The 22,457-nt window shown below is 36.9% G+C and overlaps 2 protein-coding genes and 1 long non-coding RNA gene across 4 annotated transcripts in view; 2 read left to right on the forward strand and 1 right to left on the reverse strand.

Moving 5' to 3' along the window:
• The window catches only part of plcg2 (phospholipase C, gamma 2), a 42,184-nt gene extending 32,002 nt beyond the window's left edge, over window positions 1-10,182 (reverse strand). Inside the window, exon 1 of one of the 2 annotated variants that reach the window (XM_023956050.2) lies at window positions 9,997-10,182. The gene's annotated coding sequence lies outside the window, so the exon portion shown is untranslated. The remainder of the gene's footprint in view (window positions 1-9,996) is intronic. The other variant, XM_023956051.2, reaches the window with a different exon arrangement.
• A 6,189-nt stretch (window positions 10,183-16,371) lies between these two features.
• Window positions 16,372-17,402, forward strand: LOC144992492 (uncharacterized). Its single transcript, XR_013656480.1, has 2 exons — window positions 16,372-16,507; window positions 16,721-17,402. It is a non-coding gene; the product is annotated as an uncharacterized LOC144992492 (long non-coding RNA).
• Window positions 17,403-17,989: 587 nt separating this feature from the next.
• On the forward strand, window positions 17,990-21,357 carry anapc13 (anaphase promoting complex subunit 13). The gene is made up of 2 exons (XM_078949017.1): window positions 17,990-18,267; window positions 20,774-21,357. The coding sequence occupies exons 1-2, from the start codon at window positions 18,169-18,171 to the stop codon at window positions 20,897-20,899; spliced, it is 225 nt and encodes a 74-aa protein (XP_078805143.1). The 5' UTR covers window positions 17,990-18,168; the 3' UTR covers window positions 20,900-21,357.
• The last annotated feature ends 1,100 nt before the right edge of the window (window positions 21,358-22,457 follow it).

A 22,457-nucleotide genomic window follows, 5' to 3' on the forward strand; every position in this document is an offset into this window, starting at 1 on the left:
AAAAAAGCAAAAAGAAATATTTCTTCTGGTTCCTTCAACACTTTGGTTAGGAATCTCCGTTTGTGGTTCTTTGTTCTTCCCTGAGTCAGGTCAACAAAGCCAAGCTAAAAGTCCAGACACATGTCCACCGCCAGACATTATGTAACATAATGAGTAACGCATTCACAGACTTCCTTAAAAGACCCACTGCAAGGATTGCTGATTTTAACACGTGTGGCACTTTTTTTCATGATATATGAGAACATATGGTACGAGAGCGGAGCTCAAAATTGCGTTCCTAAATATTTCTTTATTTAAATCGTTGTGAATCAGGAGCAGACGATTGAAACAGACCGTATTGGTGACATAGAAAATACGCTGGGTGGGCCACAAGCTCCCTGCTCCGCTCCATTCTGATGCATCCACTTGCAAATAAATAGATCCATGCATTTCTTTGTTTTTCCTTGTCCGAAATTGCATCTGGATCAAAATCTGTGCGACTGGATAGCGCCAATATTGCTCGCCAATTTTGTTGGACTGAGTAGGTGAGGGGCTGTAAGCTAGTGGGAGAGTGAGTAAACAGAGAGCTCTAAGCTGGGGCTGCTACGTGCCTACAGTCCCCTCCGTAACTCAGAGGTGAATTTCTACTGACGCTATGTCCTAGAAAATGACAGGTTTTTATGGTATTGGCTAAAAATGTGATAATCATAATTAAAAGATGACTGCGGAGACCATTACAATAGATCAAAAAATGTTTAGTGATTGTTTGCTTGACAGTCTTTCATCAGCAGGACACAAAATGATCATATTTCTTTTTATAACACATAAACGTTTAAAAACATGGTGACTTTTTTTTACAGCAAATAAACTTTAATACATATTAAAAAATATTTTTTGTCCATATTTTTTATTTTTGTCCTTTTGTCATCACAAGAAAGATGGCTGAAAACAGTAAATCTTCACAATAAAAGGCTGAAAATACATCAGAGTTTTAGGGCCGCCAAAAAAAAAAGAAAAGAAAAGTAAAACTACGAGATTTAAAGTCATAAATTTACGCGATTAAAGTGGAGGTGAGCTTACAGAGCAGCAAGTGAACGCCACGCAGCAGCAGAGCAGGCCGACTAAACTTAGTTAAACAGGTGAGCTGAATGTTTATTGATAACGTTCCAAATGTTTGGAAGCTCCTTTGTTTGACCGATTCATTAATGTTTTATTTATTGATGGGTGTTTTGCAGGATCTCTGCACAAAAGACAAGATCTCTAGGTCTGTGTGACGTTTCCGTCTAAGAAGGCCCACTTTTTAGGCATTTTCTACATTCTTATGCTAATATAACAGACTATTTTCATTAATCTTTGTTGTTTTAAATAGAAACGGGGCGTTTCATCTGGAGGAGGGGAGGTTTGGAACCCTGTTTTCCTTCTGCTTTGGTGTTCTGCGCATGACAGGTTCATGACGTAATTAGACAAATGGACTTCAGGGTCTGTGAATGAAAAGGGACGAATAAAATACCGGTCCTCTTCACCCAAACGTGTTTTTGAGCTCCTTATTTTACACACGAAATACCACTTTACCGACACGAAACCCGGAAAGCTGGCTACACTAACAAGAATTTGATTCTGAGTCGCCAAAAGGTTCCGAATTTCTTTGTTCTTGAAACTTATCTGGAAATAAAGCTTCACAAAATGCTCCACATCTTTCATTTTCAAGAAAGGCTCCAACAAAACAGACAACTTTAGTATTTTTCTCGTTAATTTATGAGATTTAAAGTTTTAAATGCACTACTTTATTCTTGGAATTTAACAGTTATGTCTTTTTTCTTGTAAACATACGGCTTTATAGTCGTAATAAAATAAAATAAAAAGTTGTTTGCAAAATGGCCCTACAACTTCGTCATATGAAATAGACAAATAATCTACTGAACACAAAAAAGTAATCCATCTATAAAGGTACTTCCACCAGACTCACAGAAGTTCTGGCATATTCAGAGTATGACTGCAGGCATCGACACCCAGCAAAAGTGTCTCAAACACTTTTGCTGGGTGTCGATGCGTAATTTCCTTCCCTTCATCAGTGAATCTAAATAGGTCCAGGGTAGAGGTGCGATTCCCCTGTTGTGAAACGGAGTCTCAAACAAATGACTACCTGTCTGAGCGAGCAGCTAAGGAGGACGTGCGAGGTTCTGTGGACGTTCCCAGGTGAACTGAACATTTGTGACGGTCATGACTGAGCTTCAGTCAGACTCAGAAGACCTCAGGAGTTATCTCAGGAAGTTTTAAATAAGGGAATCTGTGAGCTGTAACACTTCAGTTCCGTGTACCGAGACCCAAACTAGCAGTGGCCCTAAACTAATGTTTGTAATTTAACACAATTTCCTAAAAGCCTTGAGTTTTTAGTTTAAGTTCTTAGAGCTTTTTGTCGAACAAACACCGTCTTAAACTCACAGGGTTCTGTTCACTGTGCACTTAGAGTAACTACAAAGCGGATCTCCCCTACAGAACCCTGTCTGTGGGGGAGCGCGATCAAATCAATCAAATCAAAACTTTATTCAAAAGCACTTTTCATATAAAAATGTAACACAAAGGGCTTTACATTAAAACACAACAAGACATAAAAACAAGCAAGACAATTAAAATAAACAAGCACAAAAATATGCCCCCCCCTCCCCATACCTAGTCCCCCACTCCTTTCACACCTCCCACCCCCTAACTGATGAGGAAAGACAATGAGAAACGCTGATAACTGGAACCTCCCTCTCTGTGAACAGCCGCATAGACAGCCAAATGCAGCATCACAGGCGGGGACCGCTCCACCACAGCTAAGTGGTGATGCAGTTTCCCATCCAGAGCCGCAACGGCTGAACAGCAGCCGACCCAGAGGGAGAGGTTCCAGCTGAGGAAGCACCGGAAATAAGAAATGAGAATGAAAAAGTAAACATATTGATAAAAACAATAAAAAATTGAAATAAGGTAAATTAAAATAACACGTTAAAAATCTAGTTCAAGTTCATAAAACAAGATAAAAGGGGTAAATAAATAAATAAATAAATAAATAAAAGTAATAAAATTTAGCTAAAAGCCAAGTTAAAAAGATGGGTCTTGAGCCTTTTCGTAACCCTTGTGCTATCCTAGGCACTTTAACATTGGGAGTTGGGTCATCTAGACCCACTAGACAGTGCTCTGAACCTTTTTTCTTCAATGATTTGTGATCTTCACTGGTGTCCATGGATTACATGAAATCTTTCCACCTTTATCCACCTTTGTCATGGTAGGGAGAACACGTCAAAGTAAGGGGGGGGTCATCTAAGGTAGCACAAGGGATAAAAGCATTAATGACTGTTCCAGACTGTTCCATAAACGGGGGCCATAGTGTTGAAAAGATGCTTCTCCGTAATTTTGGTTTTTACAATCGGACAGGGGATCTCAGGATCGAAGGTTCATACTTTACTTTACTTAAAAGATCCGATTATTAAGAAGGCGCAAGACCGTTAAGTCATTTAAAAACTGTTAAAAGTATCTTAAAATCAAGTGATGTCATGGCCTGAAAAATGGATCGGGTTTTTATCTTTTTTTTACAGTATTATCACTTTTCCTTTGATTAAATCAATCACTAAAGTGCATAAAGACATTTTTTGCGGTAGAATTGATTTTTTCTTTTGCAGAGATGAGGTCTAAATGTTAACACTATAAACAACACATAACCCATAGAGCAGAATTAAAATACAAGTACAACTTTACTTAAAAATCTTAAGAGCTTAAAAACACGCCCAAACCAGTGGCTTCACATTGGGGACCGTGATGTTGAAATTGAATAAAACCATAAATAAGGATTCTTAAAATAGCTTAACTCTCAAGAACATCTCACACGCACTGCATCACCTTGGTTTTAGTATTCCCATCTTCTCTGACTTTTCACCTTTACTTTCAGTTTTCCATTTTCTGGTACATCAATTATTGATTATCAGTTTTTTTTCCACCTTATGAACTTTTTTCATCTTTTTACTAAACCTTATTCCTGCCTTTGTTCAGAACAAGCCGATATTTTGGACACAATACGTGTAAAATTATACAAAAATCCACATTTTTAACCATATTTCTTTCAGTTAAATTGCAATGTAGGGTAGCAGCATTTAACCATGGCCAAAATATGAAAAATAAAAACAAAAAACAAAATATAATAGAATGGAAATAAATAAAATTAAATATTAGACCCCATGGTTTCTCAAGGGTTAAAAAATGTCCCTCTATCTCTAAAATTTCCACTTATCCTTAATCTTTTTAAACATTATGCTAAAAGATTGTCAAATTTCTGATGTTAATACTATTTATTTTTAACTTTTTTCACTAAATTAGGTGTAGACATCATTGAAATTAAAATGTAACGTTTATTGTCAAAGTTATTTCCTTTGTTGTTGGCCTCTTTGAATTTGTTTAAGTATTTAGCTGCTAGATGAGAAGAAAAAAAAGTATCTCCTGTTGTTATTATTGTTTTTATCTATTTGTTCCCTGATCAAAACTAAAGGATAAAAATAAACCAATAGTAAACCAAATGATTCCACATCTTCTTCTGCATCCTGCAAACTCTTCTCATCTTCCTCGTGTACACAGCAGGTTCAAACACCTGATGCTCATTGATGTTTTTAAAACTATCGACTAAATGACAGTTCATCCTTTTTCAGGCCACCACATAAACTAAAGTAGAAACTACGATGGTTTCACAACAGTCCTTTTCAGTGCAAATTCTGGTTTTCAGTAATGAGGACAATGTTCTTGTTGTTTTATTTTGTGTTTGTATTTTCGGCTCTTTTTTATTTCCAGATGTATCTGGCTGCCAATCTAAAAATAAGATTTAGTTTGGAATTCTTTTTAAGACTTTGTTTGTTTTGGAATAGACGACAGAAATGTCTCTGAGATCTTCAGCCACTTAAACTGAAAACCCGGCCTCTTGGATAAACCGGCTTTATGGGGATTTGGTAAAAATCTGCTTCTGAGATTTAGTTTTAGGATTTAATCCAAATTTAACATTTGCTAACATTAGCTTTAGAATTTAACATTTTAAAGCTAAAAAAAAAGAATGCTGAGAGACTTCTTTGTGACTTCTGTTTTTAAATTCATATTTATGGTCTGTGCAGAGGTCTGCTTCTGTTTTATCTGTTCCAACTCCTGCAGTGTTTCGGTTTGACCTCCAGCATTGTGTAACTGTAAACTCACAGGGTTTAAAACAGCCCCACATTCCTCTTTTTATAAATACCTGGGATATTTGTGCTCACTCATCGTTTTACTGCAACCGGCTTCTGGCCTGCTGCCGGGATGACCCCAGTGCGGAATTTAAACGAAAAAGATGCAATTATAATGGAAGTGGGCTCAACCTGTTTCAGGCTTTACTGATAAAAAAATATTCCAACTTTTTTGTTCCCAAAGATAAGAATGGTGGATATTGCCTCCGAATTTAAGTATATAATAGTGTTGTTTTTTTTTTTTAATTAAGCTTGGACAAAATATTGGGAAGATTAAGCTCATTAATAACTCACTATTTTTGCAATTTCTTAATAAGCCAAAAAGAATGGCTTGAAAAAATTATTTATAAGAATAGATGAAGGCTAAAATCAATCTATTTGCAGGAAAACCTTCCTTTATATTTTTGACTTGCAAATGATCTGAAACTGCAAGGTTTCATGAAATATTTAATAAGATATAGTTGAAAATTCATGACAGAAGCAACATTTTTGAAAAATAACCTAAAAATAAAACACAAACACTAAAAAAAACACACCTTTATTATGTTTACTAGTAAGTTTTGTTGAGACCTTAGAATAAACTTCATTCTTTTAGGCTTTTGAGATGAGTTAATAATCGACTTAACCGGCCGAGTGCAGCAAACCATGTTTTCCAGCTGAAACCCCCAGTCAGGATCAGTCCTGGAAAAGATCCACAGCCATGCTTATACTAACAAACTTCCTCCTATGGATCCGGCAGTAACACTGGCCTCCTGGGTGATTGGACAAGCAGGGTTTAACTGAGCTGAGCTGATAAGAGAGCATAGTGTTAAGGTCGTGTCACACACTCACTCCGTACACTTTTTGTTTCCTGCATTCGGTCTTTGGGGACTCATACCTGATATACGTAATTCATGCATGCTTTTTGTATTTTTCATTCGTCGAAGTGCGCAGATGTCCGTCAAAAGTTTCGGACGACAGGTCTTTATGTGAATTTGGTTATGAGCTGTTCAAACGTTTTGTTCGGTTGAGAATTAGTGGGTTTACTCGTATTTTACATGGTTTATTTGCAATTATACCATGGTCCGGGTGAATACTGGATTCTGATTGGCTGCCGGGTGTGCATTAAAAAGTGATAACGCACAGTGATAACCGCAGCGCCAAAAAGAGGTTCAGGTCACCTATCTTAAATGTTCTGAATCACTGCGCCGGCCTCTTTATAACAACTTTTATCTTCATCATCTGGACAAAAACAAGCGCTAACCTTCTCTCTGAACTGATGCTTTATTCAACCCATCGGGACGATCAGCTTAGATATATTGCCGAACCTTGACTGCAGCGGCGCGTTGTCACGGTAGGTAACAATAGTCCGCTTTTCGTGAAAAAAGCTATCCAAATCGGAAAAAAAACAAGAATTACAGACTAAATTACAGTTAATATTTATTTATTTTGTAAGTGACCATGGTCTAAGCGGGCCTTAATGGCCTTCAAAGTGTGCATCATCACTTTTTAACACACGCCGTGGAAGCCACCGTCCTCCGCTTCGTGTCGGACTGTTCAGGCTTCCACGGCGTGCGTTAAAAAATGATAATGCACACTTCGTCGCCCATTAGCCCTTAATTATTACGTAAATCTTGCAGAATTGTTTGCTACTTTTGCAAGATGCATACACAAATTTGTAGCTTTCCACGACCGTTCCACGTATGTCGAACAGGCTTTTCACGCATGAACAACCGATGTATAATTTTTATATCACGTACATAGCATATTATATCAAGCTACACAATTGATGCATGAATCACTAATGAATTGCATATGAACAGCGCAATAATCTCCCACAGTTCATGTTCTACGTCAATTTACACGCTCTTTGAGTGGTTTATTCAGGGCTGGGTTCATAAAATCGATCAATCAATCTGAATCGATCCAAGCTTAATAAATCAATAATCATTCCATAAAAGTAGAGATGGATCTTTTATGCCTTTCCTTTTCCGGTGAACAAACACATAACAGCAGCAAAGCTAAATTCCGCTAGCTTGATGCTATAATGGAATTTCCCACAGGATGGCTGATGCTAACGCTTGTTCGACCTAAAGATACATTGATGACTAAATGAACAGCTTTATGTACTTAACATATTTTAAAGTAACAATTTGTGGTGTAAAGCACCATTTTTTGCATAAAGTGTAATGCAATAGCATGAGCTCCACTTAGTGGCCAAACTGAAAGGCAGCTCTGAGAGGCACAACACTTATTTTTGTAATATGAACAGTTTAGAGACGTTACAGTGTTAGTGATCTGCAGATTTTTGTCTGAGCTTCTCCGAAACCAAGCAACATTGTATGGTGTTAACAATCTCATTGGTTTATTATTTCACTAATACATTTTACAGTACATGAACTGTGTCAGATTCATTTGAATATCTTGAAAACATGTAAAGATTATTATTGTATTTCTATACCAATATGTCTAAATGTGTAAACCGTGTAAATTCAAATTTGAATTCAAATTATTGAAAGAATTGTAAATTGAATAGATCCAGGCTCTGGTGAATCGAATCAATTCTAAACTCATTGCTGTTACCCATACAGCTCTAGTTTATTTGTACTTCTTCCATGGTTTTAAGGTGGTTTTTGTGATACGTCTGTGAAAAGGCCACAACTTTTCTCACTTTTTCCACGTCTATTGTTATGGCTGTTACGCCACTTTGTGATCATCTCCCCTAGACTGTGGCAGGTTTGCCTGTTGGGACAGTAACATTATTCCCGTATGACCAATTTTCCTCCGTGCAATATGCGCAAAATGTACATGGTGGCTATGTGACACGGCCTTTAAAGCTCCAATAGTTTCCTGTCCAGCAAGATGCTCAAAATACATTTTTAATTTACAAACCCTGGATAAATTAAGAATACAAACATATTTTAAGTACAACAATTAATCAAGAAAAGTTAGTTTATGATTTGGAAAACCTAAAATAAAAAATTGTGTTTCTGTTTCTAATGCTCTGAACTCAGATTATGGGAGACAAATTTAACCAAAATCCGTTTCCTCATAGATGTGAATGAACTTAATTCTGCTCATCCAGAGAGAGACGGCTTCTGTCCAGATAACAAACCCCATCATTACTGCTCTCCACAGCAGAGTCCCGCTCGACGGCCATAAGCCACAGCCAGGAACTTATCACAGTCCAAAGTCTCAACGCTCTGAGCCTCGTTTGATTATCCAAAAGAGCTGCAAATCTTTACATTTAAGGAAAAGAGAAAGTCAGATTGGTTTTGCTGATAATGATAGCCTTATAAATGTTTATCAAAAGTACACATGGTTGAAGGATTGAGATCTTAGTCAGGAGCAGCCATTGTCAATAGACAGGTAAAGATTAACCCAAATACCTCATTCTCACCTTTAAGACAGCACCGCTTTTATTCACTGACATTTGTTCCTCATTACAAAACCAAAATCAACAAATAAAATTGCATTTAAGGACTGAAAAGAATCCAAACACTTAGATTATAAAATAGTTTACATGTTGCTCAAACAGATTCAAACTATTTCTGTTTAACACTAAATGCAGCAAACGGACAGTTTTCCTTTTTGAGATCAGAGTTTCACTTTAACTTTGTCTTTTCACGTCAGTTTCAAAGTAAAAACAAACGAAGCGTAGATCGTGGTGTGAGCCATTTCCTCCTTTTCTATTCCCATGAGCCCTCGCTGACCTGCAGCCGTATAACAACTCACTGTATTTACACAAATGAGCATTTCCTCCCACGTTCACCTTTAAACTCCCCTCAAAAAATAGGCATTAATAAACAAAAACAACGTCTAATATTGCAGAAAAGCCAAAACAAGACTCAGAAAGCTCTTGTTTCCCTTCCATCTAACACTGAGGACATCTGTTTTCATAAAACTTAAAAGGACAAAATTCAGTTTAAAATGAATAAAATCAACAAACTGTTATTCCATTAAGATTTAAAAAAAAAGACATGATATTGTCAAATGGAAGCCGAAATGTTCAAATAATCCAAAACTACAACCAAAAGGCCTCAAAAGTCAAAGCCATAATGGGCGTCATCATTACAAACCAGTGAGACTTTAACATAAACCGAGTCTAATGTCATTTCCACAGAATCTGAGCAACATGAACACAGTTTGAGTGAACTTTAGGACTTGATGTCCATCATAAATATGAAAAAGGCAGTAGTGGTGCTCCCTGTGTGCCTGCTGCCTCCCTATCTATTAAAATTCAAAACACAAGGTGCTTTTGTGAGCTGGACAAAGCCAATCCTTCTTCTGCTCGGCAAAAGCCAAGACCACAGTCCAGAACCGTTTCCTCATGAGGTCTCCCAATGGTTCTACCAACAACATCCTCACTTTGGAAAAATATATATATATATATATATATATATATATATATATATATATATATATATATATATATATATATATATATATATATATATATATATATATATGAGTTAAATAGACTAAAAGGCTTAGATCTGGTGTGAAAAGGTTTTTTGAATAAGTCTTTTATTTTGAAGGTGGAGGTGAGCTGCAGCTGCAGGTGTAGTTGCAGCTCACCTCCACCTTCCGAGGTTCAAGTTCCAGGTTCCGAGCCGGCCGGCCGTGCACCTGCAGACGCCGCGGCTGCAGCCGCAGCCGGCCGCGTGGCAGTCGGTCCGCCGTCTGCAGCCCTGCATACGCGCAGCAGCGGGAAAAAAAAAGCGAACTTCCCGTCTTCAGCGCGCAGACAACTTTGACGCCAACCAGCCGTTCAAGATCACAAACACGCATCACAAACACTTACCGTCGGACGCGAGTCGCTTCTGCTCTACAAAAAAATAAAGAGAAAGTATCTTCTATCATCTGATCATGGTTTGGAGGCTGGGAGCTGAAAAGGACGTTTGGTGCTGACAGTAAGAGCAGCCGCTGGACGCTCGGTTCCTCTATGTGCGCTGGGATAGAGGAACTAAGGAAGTAAAAGTTGACTTGCATCACACACAGAGCATGCAAGTTTTTAAGAAGTCCGGAAGCAAGGACGGTATCTATGCAAATGAAGGGAGGCTCGGGGCTTTTGCTGTCAGCGGTGATGGCCACACCAGCTTTTATCTGACTCCCTGTGCAACAAAACAAAGAATAATAATAATTAAAAAAAAAAACCTGCTATTTCTGTAACTCACACTACCTTTGGGACCATAAAAGTTATTCAAAGCATAAAGTTTGCCCCCCAAAACAGTTTTTTTTAAATAATGTAACCTTTCTGCTTTTTTTTCCTGTTGGAGAGTTGAAGGCGCAGCGTCATCTGACTCTTCTTCATCCGTCTTCAACTGAAACGCAACAGGGATTGAAGTTTATCTGACCATCTCCAAACATTTTCATGAAAAAAAACATTTTCTGTGTGTGTTTGAAGGTTTTTTAAGGTTAAATTTGAAAAAAACAACAACAACTTTTGAGTCAATTTTTAATGTTTTTATGTAGAATAAAACTGACTTGAAACAGAATTTAACCAGTGGCCCAAAACATCGGACACGAGCGGATTAATTAGTAGGAAAATTAACAAAACAGTCATTTGTTTTAGCTCTAAAGTACCTAAACTTTGTGCAGTTTTTAATTATTAAAGTCTTCTTTTTTTAACTTCTTTTTGTCTAATCCAACTGAGGTAAATGAGAAGTCACTGCTTATATTTTCATCTAAAAATGAGATAAAAGTAAATCACTAAAAGTTTCCTTATTTAACTGTAAAATATTATTCACCTCAGCTTCAACATGTATTGAAAGGTCCCTCCATATAAACCAAATGAGCCAATCAGAAAGCTCTTTGGGCAAAACAATATTTGAATTATTGTCCTTTGTTTTTAAAACTGCAGATGGATTATTATGTGTTTTTAACTGTTCGAAAAAAAATAAATCCTATTAGTTTGAAGCATCTTTTTCCTAACATGTCAACTACAGGAAAGATTAACATGACATTTTATAAAGCACAGAGGGGGGAAAAGTTTCCCTTCTTTTTTAAACCATATGTAAACCTCTGGTTGCACCTGTACCGCTCTTTGTCATAAACCATATGAAGCATTTGCATGACTAACATGGTGCAGGTATTTGCATGTTTGCAGAGCAGAAAAAGGGGGGGGAGGATGAACACAAGGCTGCCTTTCAGGCTCCAAGGAAGTCTTTGCATTCAATGCAATTCCATGCCGGTCGCAATTTACAAAGTCGCTCATGAAGCCAGAGCGGACAACAGTAATGTTCGACAACAACAAAAAACTGTTGCATGAAAATAAATCTACTGAAGAAGCCTGCTGTGAAGAATGCAGTCCAGACAGACAGACAGTTATTTACTCCAAACTCTGTAAAAGCTCCATTTATTCCATAAATACAGTTTAGTGCACAGCAGGAACTGATATAAAGACTATGAACACAAATCCAGTTAGACCTTCCTACAGAAGATGTAGCGCTGTTGCCTCACAGCGAACAGGTCGTGGTTCGAATCCCGGTTGGGTTTTGGTTTGCATGTTCTGTCTGTGGATGTGTGGGATTTTCCTCCCAACAGTATGTTTCAAAGGTGGAACAGAGACTTTAAATCCTCTATGATGTAAACACGTGGGGTTGTGGGTATTCATGTGGACTGACAACCTGTCCCGGGTGTAACCCCGCCTGGGATAAGTTCCAGCAACCCTGTGACTCTAAACTGGAGTAACCATATTTTGAAGGGAAAAAAAGGAATAGTTAAAAAAAGCAGCTTAGCTTAGCATTCATATTTGTAGTTTTTATTCTTTTTTTTGCCTCATTGTAATCATACGGAGCCCCTAAAGGGCCATTGATGAAAAAAAAAATTGAAGTAAAAAAGAAATCTTTGAAGTAAAAAAAATAACTGGTGCGCACCAGTTAGCATCAGGTGCGCACCAGTATTTTCGTGTTTTTAGAAAGTTTATAAAGTGCATATACTCAACTTTAGCCATTCTCAAGACAACTGTAGCTACTTGGTGCACAAGGAGCTAGGGATGGGTACCGTGCCCCGGTATTGAACCAGCCCCGGGGCCACATTCTTCAAGACCGCAGTATCGTTAAGATCTGACCTGAACGGTTCTGCTATCGGTACTGGAGAAGTTACTTTTTTGTTTTCTTTTTTTGTGTCCCACAAGCGTTATCTGCCATATTTAACGCACCAAGTCAGTCAATTTTCCGTTAATTAATGATGATATTAATTTCGGTATTCTCGTTGAAGCGGAGAGCTGCGTCTGTCTATTCGTGTGCACGGGGGGCGGGGCTGTTGTTCAGACAGCACGCGCCGCGCGCGCACACACACAAGACAAGGCAGCGCACACACAGTCAGTGGCGATCTCGTAGGGGACACGTGAGCGCCCTAGACTAAGAACACCCGTTTCTGCGTAAAATTAATGAAGTTTGCATCAAGGAGCCCCTACCATGCTGTCACCTTGCTGCTACGATGACCGTATCTTGCGCTGTCTGTGAAGAACACGCTGGAGCGGCGTGTTCTACACAAAACAAACAGGTAGAGAGGCGGGGCTTAGATTCACCGCTTATGATTCCAGACCCGTGACAAACTATCAGCTGCTTCCTGATACTTAATAATAATTAATGACTAATGATAGTTGTCATCCATAAAATTAATATGATTTATTGGGTTTACTGGATTAAAAAAAAATAAAAATAAAAAGGAGTCTGCATCAAAGTGAATTTGTTTCCATCATCTCACTTAACTTAACTTAACTCTGGGTGTTTGACAGACAGAAAAGTCTATTCAAGGTTGTGGAAAATGGACAAAAGATCAAAGGAAAAATCACGCTCATAAAAAATAAAAAATAATTAGATTAAATAATTAAAATGAATATCCTGTCTGGAACATTCTCATGGATAAAGTAAAATTTTTTGTTAAACAAAACACTGTTGTTGCACAATGAGTAAATAAAATGCTTTATGTTCTTAATTTGTTATTTATTTATTTATTTTTCGTCCTCAAAAAGTATCGATAAGAGTACCGTTAAAATACCAGATCGATAAGCAGTATCGATGAGAGTAGTAGTACCGTTAAAACCTTAACAATACCCATCCCTACAAGGAGCAAGCAGGTCAACCATCTGATATCTTCTGATACTAACTGTTACTAACCAGTTAGTATCAGGTGCGCACCTGAAACTAACTGGTTTGCACCAGTTAGGTTTTTTTTTTTTCTTCAAACTTTTTTGTTTTTTACTTCAAATTTTTTTTTCCTCCATTTTTTTTTTCATCAATGGCCCTTTAGGGGCTCCGCATAATCATCCTTTTGCAGTTTGAATTACAAAAAGAAATCAAATTGACCAAACATTGTTTGATTTCTTTAATCAAGTTTTCAAAAACTTAGTATTTGTTTTCTGAATTGTTCACAACCTGAAGTATGAACAGTAAATCAAAGCTTCAACAATACCAACATATTTGTTTAAATATGTACATTTTCTGGTCATCAGGAAGTTCTTTCTTGCATGTTTTCTTAATAGTCCATTAAAAAACAGGTAACAGAGCATATTTTTGTCGTTTGTGTCTGTGGTTTTCTGACCGAAGCATGTTGAAACCAAATTTCAGAAATAGTTCAGGAAATTGTGTCAGCTTGAAAAAAGAAAAAAAAACACAACAGGACGCCTATGTAATATTTTAAAGAACCAAAACCAGTTTAGTGTGTGCATCACAGTCCAAGCACAAACTGCTTCTGTACGATTATTAAAATGATAGAAAAATGAATTAAACAGACTTACGTCTGAAGATTGTGTCCAACTTAAAAAAGGGTTTCTGTGTGATGACAGGTTAAGATGGCGTCTGAGACGACCTCCCTTACATTGACCTGTTCTCCCTACCATGACAAAGGTGGATAAAGGTGGAGAGGATATCATGTAATCCATGGACACCAGTGAAGATCACAAATAATTGAAGAAACAAGGTTCAGTGCACTGTCTAGTGGGTCTAGATGACCCAACTCCCAATGCTAAAGTGCCTAGGATAGCACAAGGGTTACAACACAATACAACAGGCCTGTCCAAAGTCTGGCTCATTGGCCAAACTCACATTCAGGCTCCTTCTATAGAACAAATACTATGCGGCCCCCAGCACTTTATAAAAAAGGTGTGTCTATTTCTTGATTGTGGTTGGCTGAATTGCATAGATCATATTCACCATGATGACATAGTCTCTACGACAAGCTACCTGGGAATGAAATGTTAAAGTTTCACAAGAAATTGATTTAAAAAAATAACATATTTTGATGTATTTGTATATGGAAAGCAGTTAAAAGTAAGCTGTTGCAACAAACTGTACATTAAACAGCTCCTTCATGTTATTAAGATAGTTACAAGAATTACGAACATTTCCACCACAACAAAAAGTTTGGACACTTCTGCTTTAAAATGTGAATGAACAAAACATGTTGAATAAGATACATTTTAACTAACCAGCTCAAAAATCATAATTCAGATGTAATAAAGTCCATCCAACCATCTTCTGAACCTGCTTAATTCCTTAATTTTTGGGGGGGTTCCAGGGTTGCTGGAGCCTATCCCTGCTACCAGTGGGTGAAAGTGGGGTGCACCCTGGACAGGTCGTCAGTCTGCCGCACACTTACACACATTCTAGAATCACCAGTTAACCTATGACGCCTGTTTTTGGACTGTGGGAGGAACTTGGAGCGCCACAGAAAACACATGCACGAGGAGAACACGCTAACTCCACGCAGAAAAGTCCCTGTCGGGATTCAAACCAGGGCTTTCACGCTGTGAAGCGACTGACCACTAACTACACCACCGTGCAGCCTAACAGTGATACAAAACTCGACTCGTGTTTATTCAGTGAAAAGACTTTTCTGCCTCGGGTGCGTGAATTCCTTCAATGAGGAGTTTTCCTCTTTAAAGAGTCTCAGCCTCTCATAATTGGTGTCATTTTATGTTACTCATAAACCTGTTACCTATAAAAGCAACAGATTATGAATTACAGAAAAAAGGGCTAAAATCAGACTTTTTTTTTCTTTTTTCCTTTCTTTAATCCCCCCTCTCTGCAAAGTTTTTATTTTAGACCTTTTACACAAACCATCGTTGTAAAAGGAAACAGATGTAAAATGTAAAACAGTTGGAATGTAAATGAATCTTCTATTTGCGGTACACTTAGTTTTATGTGTCACACATAGCGTGACACGGTGCTGTGGCTTTCACGGACCTCGTCAGAGCAACAATGAAAAGGAAAAAAGAAAAAAACAGTTATTCTCCCACACAGTTTCCTACAGGACACCTGTTCAGGTGTAGCCTGCTTCCTTCCAGTGATGGCTCACAGTCGACCTGTGAAGCTGAATTCATAGGAATTCAACTGATCCAGAACTGACAAAGCAGTCAAAAACAAAACACTGCAGACACACAATCACACGAGAAAACGGACAATGCCTGCGTTTCTTCAGAATCACACTTTTTTTATGACGTACAACATTAGCATCGATTTATGTATGTGTAATTAAAATAAGTAAAAAATAAAAATAAAAAGTCTGAAATTCTAATGTTTCATAAATGTAAAAAAAATAAACTGAAATGACAACACTGCCCCCATTAGGTCAAACTATGAACTACAACAAAGGTTCATATTTTGTTGGTTACACATATTTGATTTTTTATTATGGGAAACAGAGTTGAGGTTCTGCCTAATGAAGCGAGTGTGGTCTCACTGGCCTTTTAGTCATGGTCTGCTGCTACATCCTGTTGTCATCGGGGGGAACACAGAGAACAGGAAGCATCTGGATTCACCTGCACATACACACACACACACACACACACACACACACACACGCACACACACATACAAATGATGAAGATCTGAGAGGAAACTCAAGTGACTCCACAAAATTTAAATAACTCTAATCCTAAATTTGGTCACACAAATCAATTAGAACTGATCAAAGCCCGCAGATTGTGCACAAGCAGAGGAATGCAAATCTTCACCAAGATTAGTTATTAAATTATTATGATGAAGGGTCATCTAAAAATGGGCCTTGATGATTAGCTAAATTAATTTGAGTATATTTTTTCTTAAAATAAAAAAAAGTTTGTATTTATGAAAGAGAGACAGTTTTTATGAGATTTTTGTCACAGTTACCAATGAGTTCTATCGCTAGAGGAAACATCACGTGATTCCTCATGGGAGGAGAGCACGGCCATCTTGGTGAGGTCAAGTCACTGCTGCAGTGCATGCATGTGGACACATTTTTTGCAAAATCCCAGTTCATTGTGTTGGTTTCAACTGCCAAAATTGGAGGAATGAGTCCAGGAAGGAGGAAGGCATAACATTTCACAGGTAAGAACTATAATTTATTTATTTTAATGCTGCAGGGGCTTCATTAATACAAAACATGTTGACATGCATGATGCTGCAGGGCTATTATCAACATGTAGGCATGATGTACGTATAATTTGCTGTCGACATAAATATAACAGTATACTAGGACTGGGCTATTATATTAATATAGATTTATACATTTCTGACTCAGTGACTGAACTTTTCTTGCAGGTTTCCATTGGATTCCGACTTAAGGAAAAAATGGGCCTTAGCAATAAAAAGAGCTAACCCAGATGGATCACTGTGGTTACAATACAGTTGGGCTATGTTCAGAACATTTTGTGGAAACAGATTTTGATAAGAGGCCAGACTGTTCGCTTGAAACCTGGCACCATACCATCTGTGTTACTCAAATTGAGCACTCACATGAATCAGTAAATCTATAGTTTTTCTTGTTTTTCTTTTTTTAAGAGTAAATCTGTTGTTGACTTTTGGACTTCTTATTGATTTATTATTATTGACTTCATATTGATTTATTGTTATCATTTATTATTGTTATTTACTATTGATTTTATATTATTATTTATTATTCATTATTGTTATTATTATTGGCTTATTATTTATATATTGTTATTATTTATTATTATTATTGACTGACAATTGATGTATTTATTTCTTTATTATTGATTCATTATTATTATTTATATATTGTTATTATTTATTATTATTATTGACTTACTATTGACTTATTATGGAGTTATTGTTGGGCTTTTCTAAATAATTTAAATTACATGTCAAAGATGTCTAAAACTTCTACATGTTTAAAAATTATTTTTTAAATTCTTTTTAATAATTTTTTTATTTGTAAGAAGTCCTGCAACTATGCATTTTTCATTAAAGTTTGAGCATTTGAGGTTGACTGCTTCTCTTATTTAACAGCAACAAATTATGTATGTATGGAAATTATATACATATATACTTTATATTTATGTATATGTATAAATATATAGAAATATGAATATATATACATTATATAAAAGCTACTTAGATGCCACCAAAGCCCATAGAAAGCATTGTCATGTGGGCGCCGACGACCTCACCAAGTCTTTGTCGCGCTCTGCACCTAGCGATATAAATCATCGTAAATTACCATCATCAAAGGTGTTATAATCCTTAAAATATATCAGACTACATGTGTGTTAAGAATTTCACAATAGGTTAATAGAATTGTTTTAGTCTACTTGGTTTTAATTATTTAACTGTGAGGAATCAAAAAGTAAAATTCTTACTAATATAACCTGAAAGAACAAAAAGATAGAAAAATAAGTCTTGTGTTACAAATTGTGTTCTCTTGCTATTGCTTGCTGTTCTATATTTGATTTTCTGGTTGCACTTTCTAAATGACTTTGTTGGTTCACTGTGCTCTGCTTACGCTCTGTGATATTAAAAAAGAAAAAAAAAGTACCAGCGTTCTGTATTTTCCTCTTGCACTTGAAAGCAGCATTCATCCGTCATCACCAAGCGCCACCACTGACGCAAACATCCTGCTCCTGCTCCTTGATCTGCTCTGTGTTTACTTCTAAGCAGTTTTTTAAAATACAGATTGAATCAGCCGTGGACGCCGCAGTCTGTTAGCTGTTTTCTGTGTTTGGACCCCCGCCAGGAGCCGAACTCTGGAGATGGACAGCGAAATCCAGCGAGACGGGAGAGTCCTGGACCTCACCGATGACGCTTGGAGGGAAGACAAGCTGCCCTACGAAGACGTCACCGTGCCGCTGGTAAACGCTCACACGTGACGAGCCGGTGCAACTAAAGTCCTTCACCGGGATCATGTATTATAATTGTTTAAAAGCCTTCAGTTTTTCCCCTAATGTTTTGTCTTATCTGAAACGGCCTAAATAATTTGACTGAAACTGTAACTTTTTTAGTTTTCATATATTCAAATTAATTTTATGTCTATAACACCTTATTCATGTTAAAATAACAGCTCATTAAAACAGCAAACAAAAACACCAATCCCCACTCATGCAATAATACATTGAAATAAGCGCCTCATTATAAAATACACTAACACACATAAAAGAGAAATGATTATAAAAAGCTGAAGAAGAGAGAACCCAGAAGGCGCCGTCCGCCTCGTCGTCCTGTTGTGAGCATCCAAGCGGCACAACTCATCCCCATCACCTCCCACCCTAAAGCCCCCAAACCCCCGAGTCCTCTGACCTGCCCGGCGTGGGCACACCAGGCTGGGCAGGTCAGAGGACAAGCAGGGCCACAACACCCCAGCTGAGGGGAAGAAGACCCTCGTAAACAGTCTAAAGTGTAAAAGTAATAAATTGAGAAGTTGAAATATAAAAAAATGATAAATTTAAGTGAGTTAATGCATAAAAAAACACCTAAAATATAAGTACAATTAGAGTTAAAAAGCATCAAACAAATGTGTGATACAATAAAATGTAAGAGCAAAATTCTACATCCCACATATGAGATCTAATTAAAAGCTGATTGAAATAGAAGTGTCCTTAATGTCTTTTTTAAAAACCTGGACAGTGCTGCTCCACAGACGAGGCCTGTAGAGTCTAAACGAGGCCTCGCCGTGGATTTTTGTCCTGACCCTAGGGACCTTCAGCAGGACCTGAGGGCTCTGGGAGGTTCATAATCTAAAAGCAAGTCTGATGGAAAATCCTACAGCCGACAGGGAGCCAGTGCAGAGATTCTAACATCCTGGTCCTCGTCAAACGCCGTGCAGCCGAGTCCTGGACTAGTTCCACGCAATTAAGAGGTTTTCTTCACACCAGAAAGGAGGGCATTACAGTAATCTGTTCTTGCGTTGATAAGAGGAAGATCCTGAGTTATTTACACGCACGTGTGCAGGATAAACGTGCTCTGATGGAGGGATTCACCATGGCAAAAAAAGTTCAGTGTTCACTATGAATGTGAGCAGATTTGTCCTAATAAGAATAAAGTAAAATCATGGGGTTTAGCCAAATGTTGCTGCTGATAAGCATACGGTGATAATAAATATTATATAACCTTCTCACCCCCTTTTCAAGCAATGAATCAAACTTGCCTTTAGTCAATAATCAGTAAATTACATGAATGTTATGCCTGCTAAGTGGGTATTATGTCCATCAATGCAAAAATCTCTGCTGTTATGACTAATAACCGTTATTTCATTTATTCATTTATGTATTTCTTGATTTCTAAAAGGATTTTCTCCGTGATAGAAATAATTCTTGAAACAAATCCAAGTGATAAAATGAACCAAATACAGAGATGAATACATGTAAATTAGACCAAACGGCAGCTTTAAAATTAAAAAGGGTTAAAAAAAAGCAAGATGACCTTTGCATTCGGCTATTTAAAGTACAACAGATGTAAGTAGCTTTTAAACAACAATAAAACAGTCAAGTAATGGAAATGTAACTTTAAACATCAAATGATCAATTCTCATTTGATAATTTAATATCAGTTGGAGTTATAGGAGGATAAAAAAAACGTCTGATCATCACTTTAAGATGACTTCTTCCGCACACCCGAAGTGAAACTTGTGACTCAGGTGGGCGGAGTCTGGACTAAGGTAACAAGGTTACCGCGGCAACAAACTCAGACGAGGAGCTGTTGAGATTTGTGGACTATTTTTACTTGGTTTGGGTTTAGGGGGAAATAACAATAAAAGTTCTCTGTCTTTATTGGTTGATGCACAAAAAAAGAGCAGAAAGAGTCACATGATGTCAACACCACAATGTGAAATTATTCTGTAAAAAACGAAATTATTGGATGTAATTGAACTTCAAACCTAGCAGATGATTCTTACCTAACAGCATATTTACTCTGAATAATAGCAAGTAATTTGCAACTATGGATGTATAATAAACCTATTTTTACCCTCCTTTACGTATCTAATTAGGGTACAAATGATCTCAAAACAACTAATTATTTTGGACGATGATTGTTGCAAAAGATTGAAAGCCAGTTTCTGCCAAAAAAAAAAAAGATTAGCATCATAATGTGACGTCTAAATTACTGTGGGTGTGCATTTTTTATTAAGGCCAGTGCCTATTTTCTAATGTTATCATCATTAAAACACATTTTGACAGTAATTTAGACCAGAACTGAACAAAACATTTGTTTTTATCTTATCTTTTTTTTCTCTATAGAATATACAGGCCGTTCCTCTCAGTGTCTGATTCTTCCTTTTCGTCTGCAGTTTGGTCCACCGTGTGCTTCTGCGATCCTCTCTTCTTTTTGATAACGTGAAGTGATCTGCTCCTCTTTTTTTAGAGTGAACTTCCTGAAGCTGAGCAGGACAACGGCGGGTCCACAGAATCGGTGAAGGAGCAGGAGATGAAGTGGACGGACCTGGCCCTGCAGAGCCTGCATGAGAACACGCCGAGCTCTGGAAGCTGAAGAGTTGATCCTCCTTTCCTTCATTTCATTGTTTCGTGTAACATTTGTCATGAATTGTATGTTATCTGAGCTCAACTTTGATGCTTTTGTGTGACGTATTTTTATGTTGAAATGCATTTCCTTGAATTTTTTTGTTTTGTTTAATTTCCTAAGATCTACACGTTTTCCTTTGATGTTCTGGTTGATTTTTCTCTAATATTCATATAAATTATTATGCCAGGAATATCATCTCATTGCAGTTCTAGACCTGTTTAGTCAAATTTATTGTCTTTGAAAAGTTTCTAAGAAAAACACGCATTTCTGACAAACAGGAATATTTTATTTTAGCTACAATCATCTTTATTTCTATACCACCTTTCATCAACAAGGTGCTTTACATAAAAGACGTATATAAACATAGTTTGAACAATAAAAAGTCATGACACAATAGATTAAATGCAACAAAAGGACACAATAAAGCTGATTTGGTGTTTTTTAATTTTTTTTAAAAATATCAACCAGTATGTTTTAGATTTGACTGCATTTACAACTATAGGATTTCCTGTTAGTAAGTACTAAAAGTCAAAATTTTAAGGAGTTAAAAAATAAACATCTGAAATGTTACTTTTAGGTTTGATTTAAAAAAACAAAACAAATGTAATGTATTTACCGGTAATTATTTTCTTACCCTAAAACAGAAAAAACATTTCACGTTGTGATGTTTATGTTGTTTATCAACTGAATACTTCTATTTTACTTTAAATAGTGTGCAGGTTCAACAAAATTTGGTGGCATTTCTTTTATAATGAAATGAATTAGAAATGTGGTTTCTCATTTTAAGATTTTTTTTCTTAATTTATAATGACGAGAATGATTGGTGACGAGAGCAAAAAGAGGAAACTGTCTCCGAGGTCAAACAAACTGATTAATCTCTATTAGAAAATTAATGTAATTCACCGGGTTAAATGTGTTCGCTGTATTTCCGTTTTAAAATCTTTTTGGTCTGAATAATTTTATTTTCACGTCGTCTGAAAAAGTTTAAATTAGATCAGACGTGTTTAAACAGATGCAAAAAACATAAAGAAAACTCTTCGTGTGCGGTTTTGGCTGCCTCGCCATTTGCACTCCGCTCGCTTTTGGCTCATTTCCCCACAGAACACGCGATTCATGAACGCAGCACATCACAATGGCCTGTTTGCTCACGAGCGCAGAAAAGGAGTCCGCGTGCAGAGCCGCACGAGGAACGAGCAGGCAACAGGAGGCTGTTTGGACCGTGTGCACACACGAAACCCCTACAAACATCCCAAAAAATAAGAATGTTGGTCTAATTATCCAAAAAAAAATTGATAATCACCTTTTTTTAGGTGTTTTGTAAAAGTAAAACAAATTTAAATGTTTATTAAACTCAACACTAAATATTATTGCCTTTATTTTCACGATATTTCCAGAATTAAACTTCAGCTTTTAACAATTGGGATATTCTTAAAAATAATGTAAACGGACATTTACTTAAAAAAGTTGATATCGAGGTTTTGTATTTAGTAGATTAGTGTTTTATTGTTTGTTAGGGAAATCCTAA

This window comes from Oryzias latipes, chromosome 6, assembly GCF_053564925.1.
Source record: "Oryzias latipes strain Hd-rR chromosome 6, Olatipes_Hd-rR_3.1".
NCBI classification, from domain to species: domain Eukaryota; kingdom Metazoa; phylum Chordata; class Actinopteri; order Beloniformes; family Adrianichthyidae; genus Oryzias; species Oryzias latipes.

What these genes read in the sequence shown, in the direction of transcription:
- anapc13 (XM_078949017.1), top strand. Translation starts at nt 18,169, where the DNA reads ATGGACAGCGAAATCCAGCGAGACGGGAGAGTCCTGGACCTCACCGAT. An exon ending in AAGACGTCACCGTGCCGCTG is followed by an intron (nt 18,268 to 20,773) that starts GTAAACGCTCAC and finishes CTCTTTTTTTAG; the next exon opens with AGTGAACTTCCTGAAGCTGA.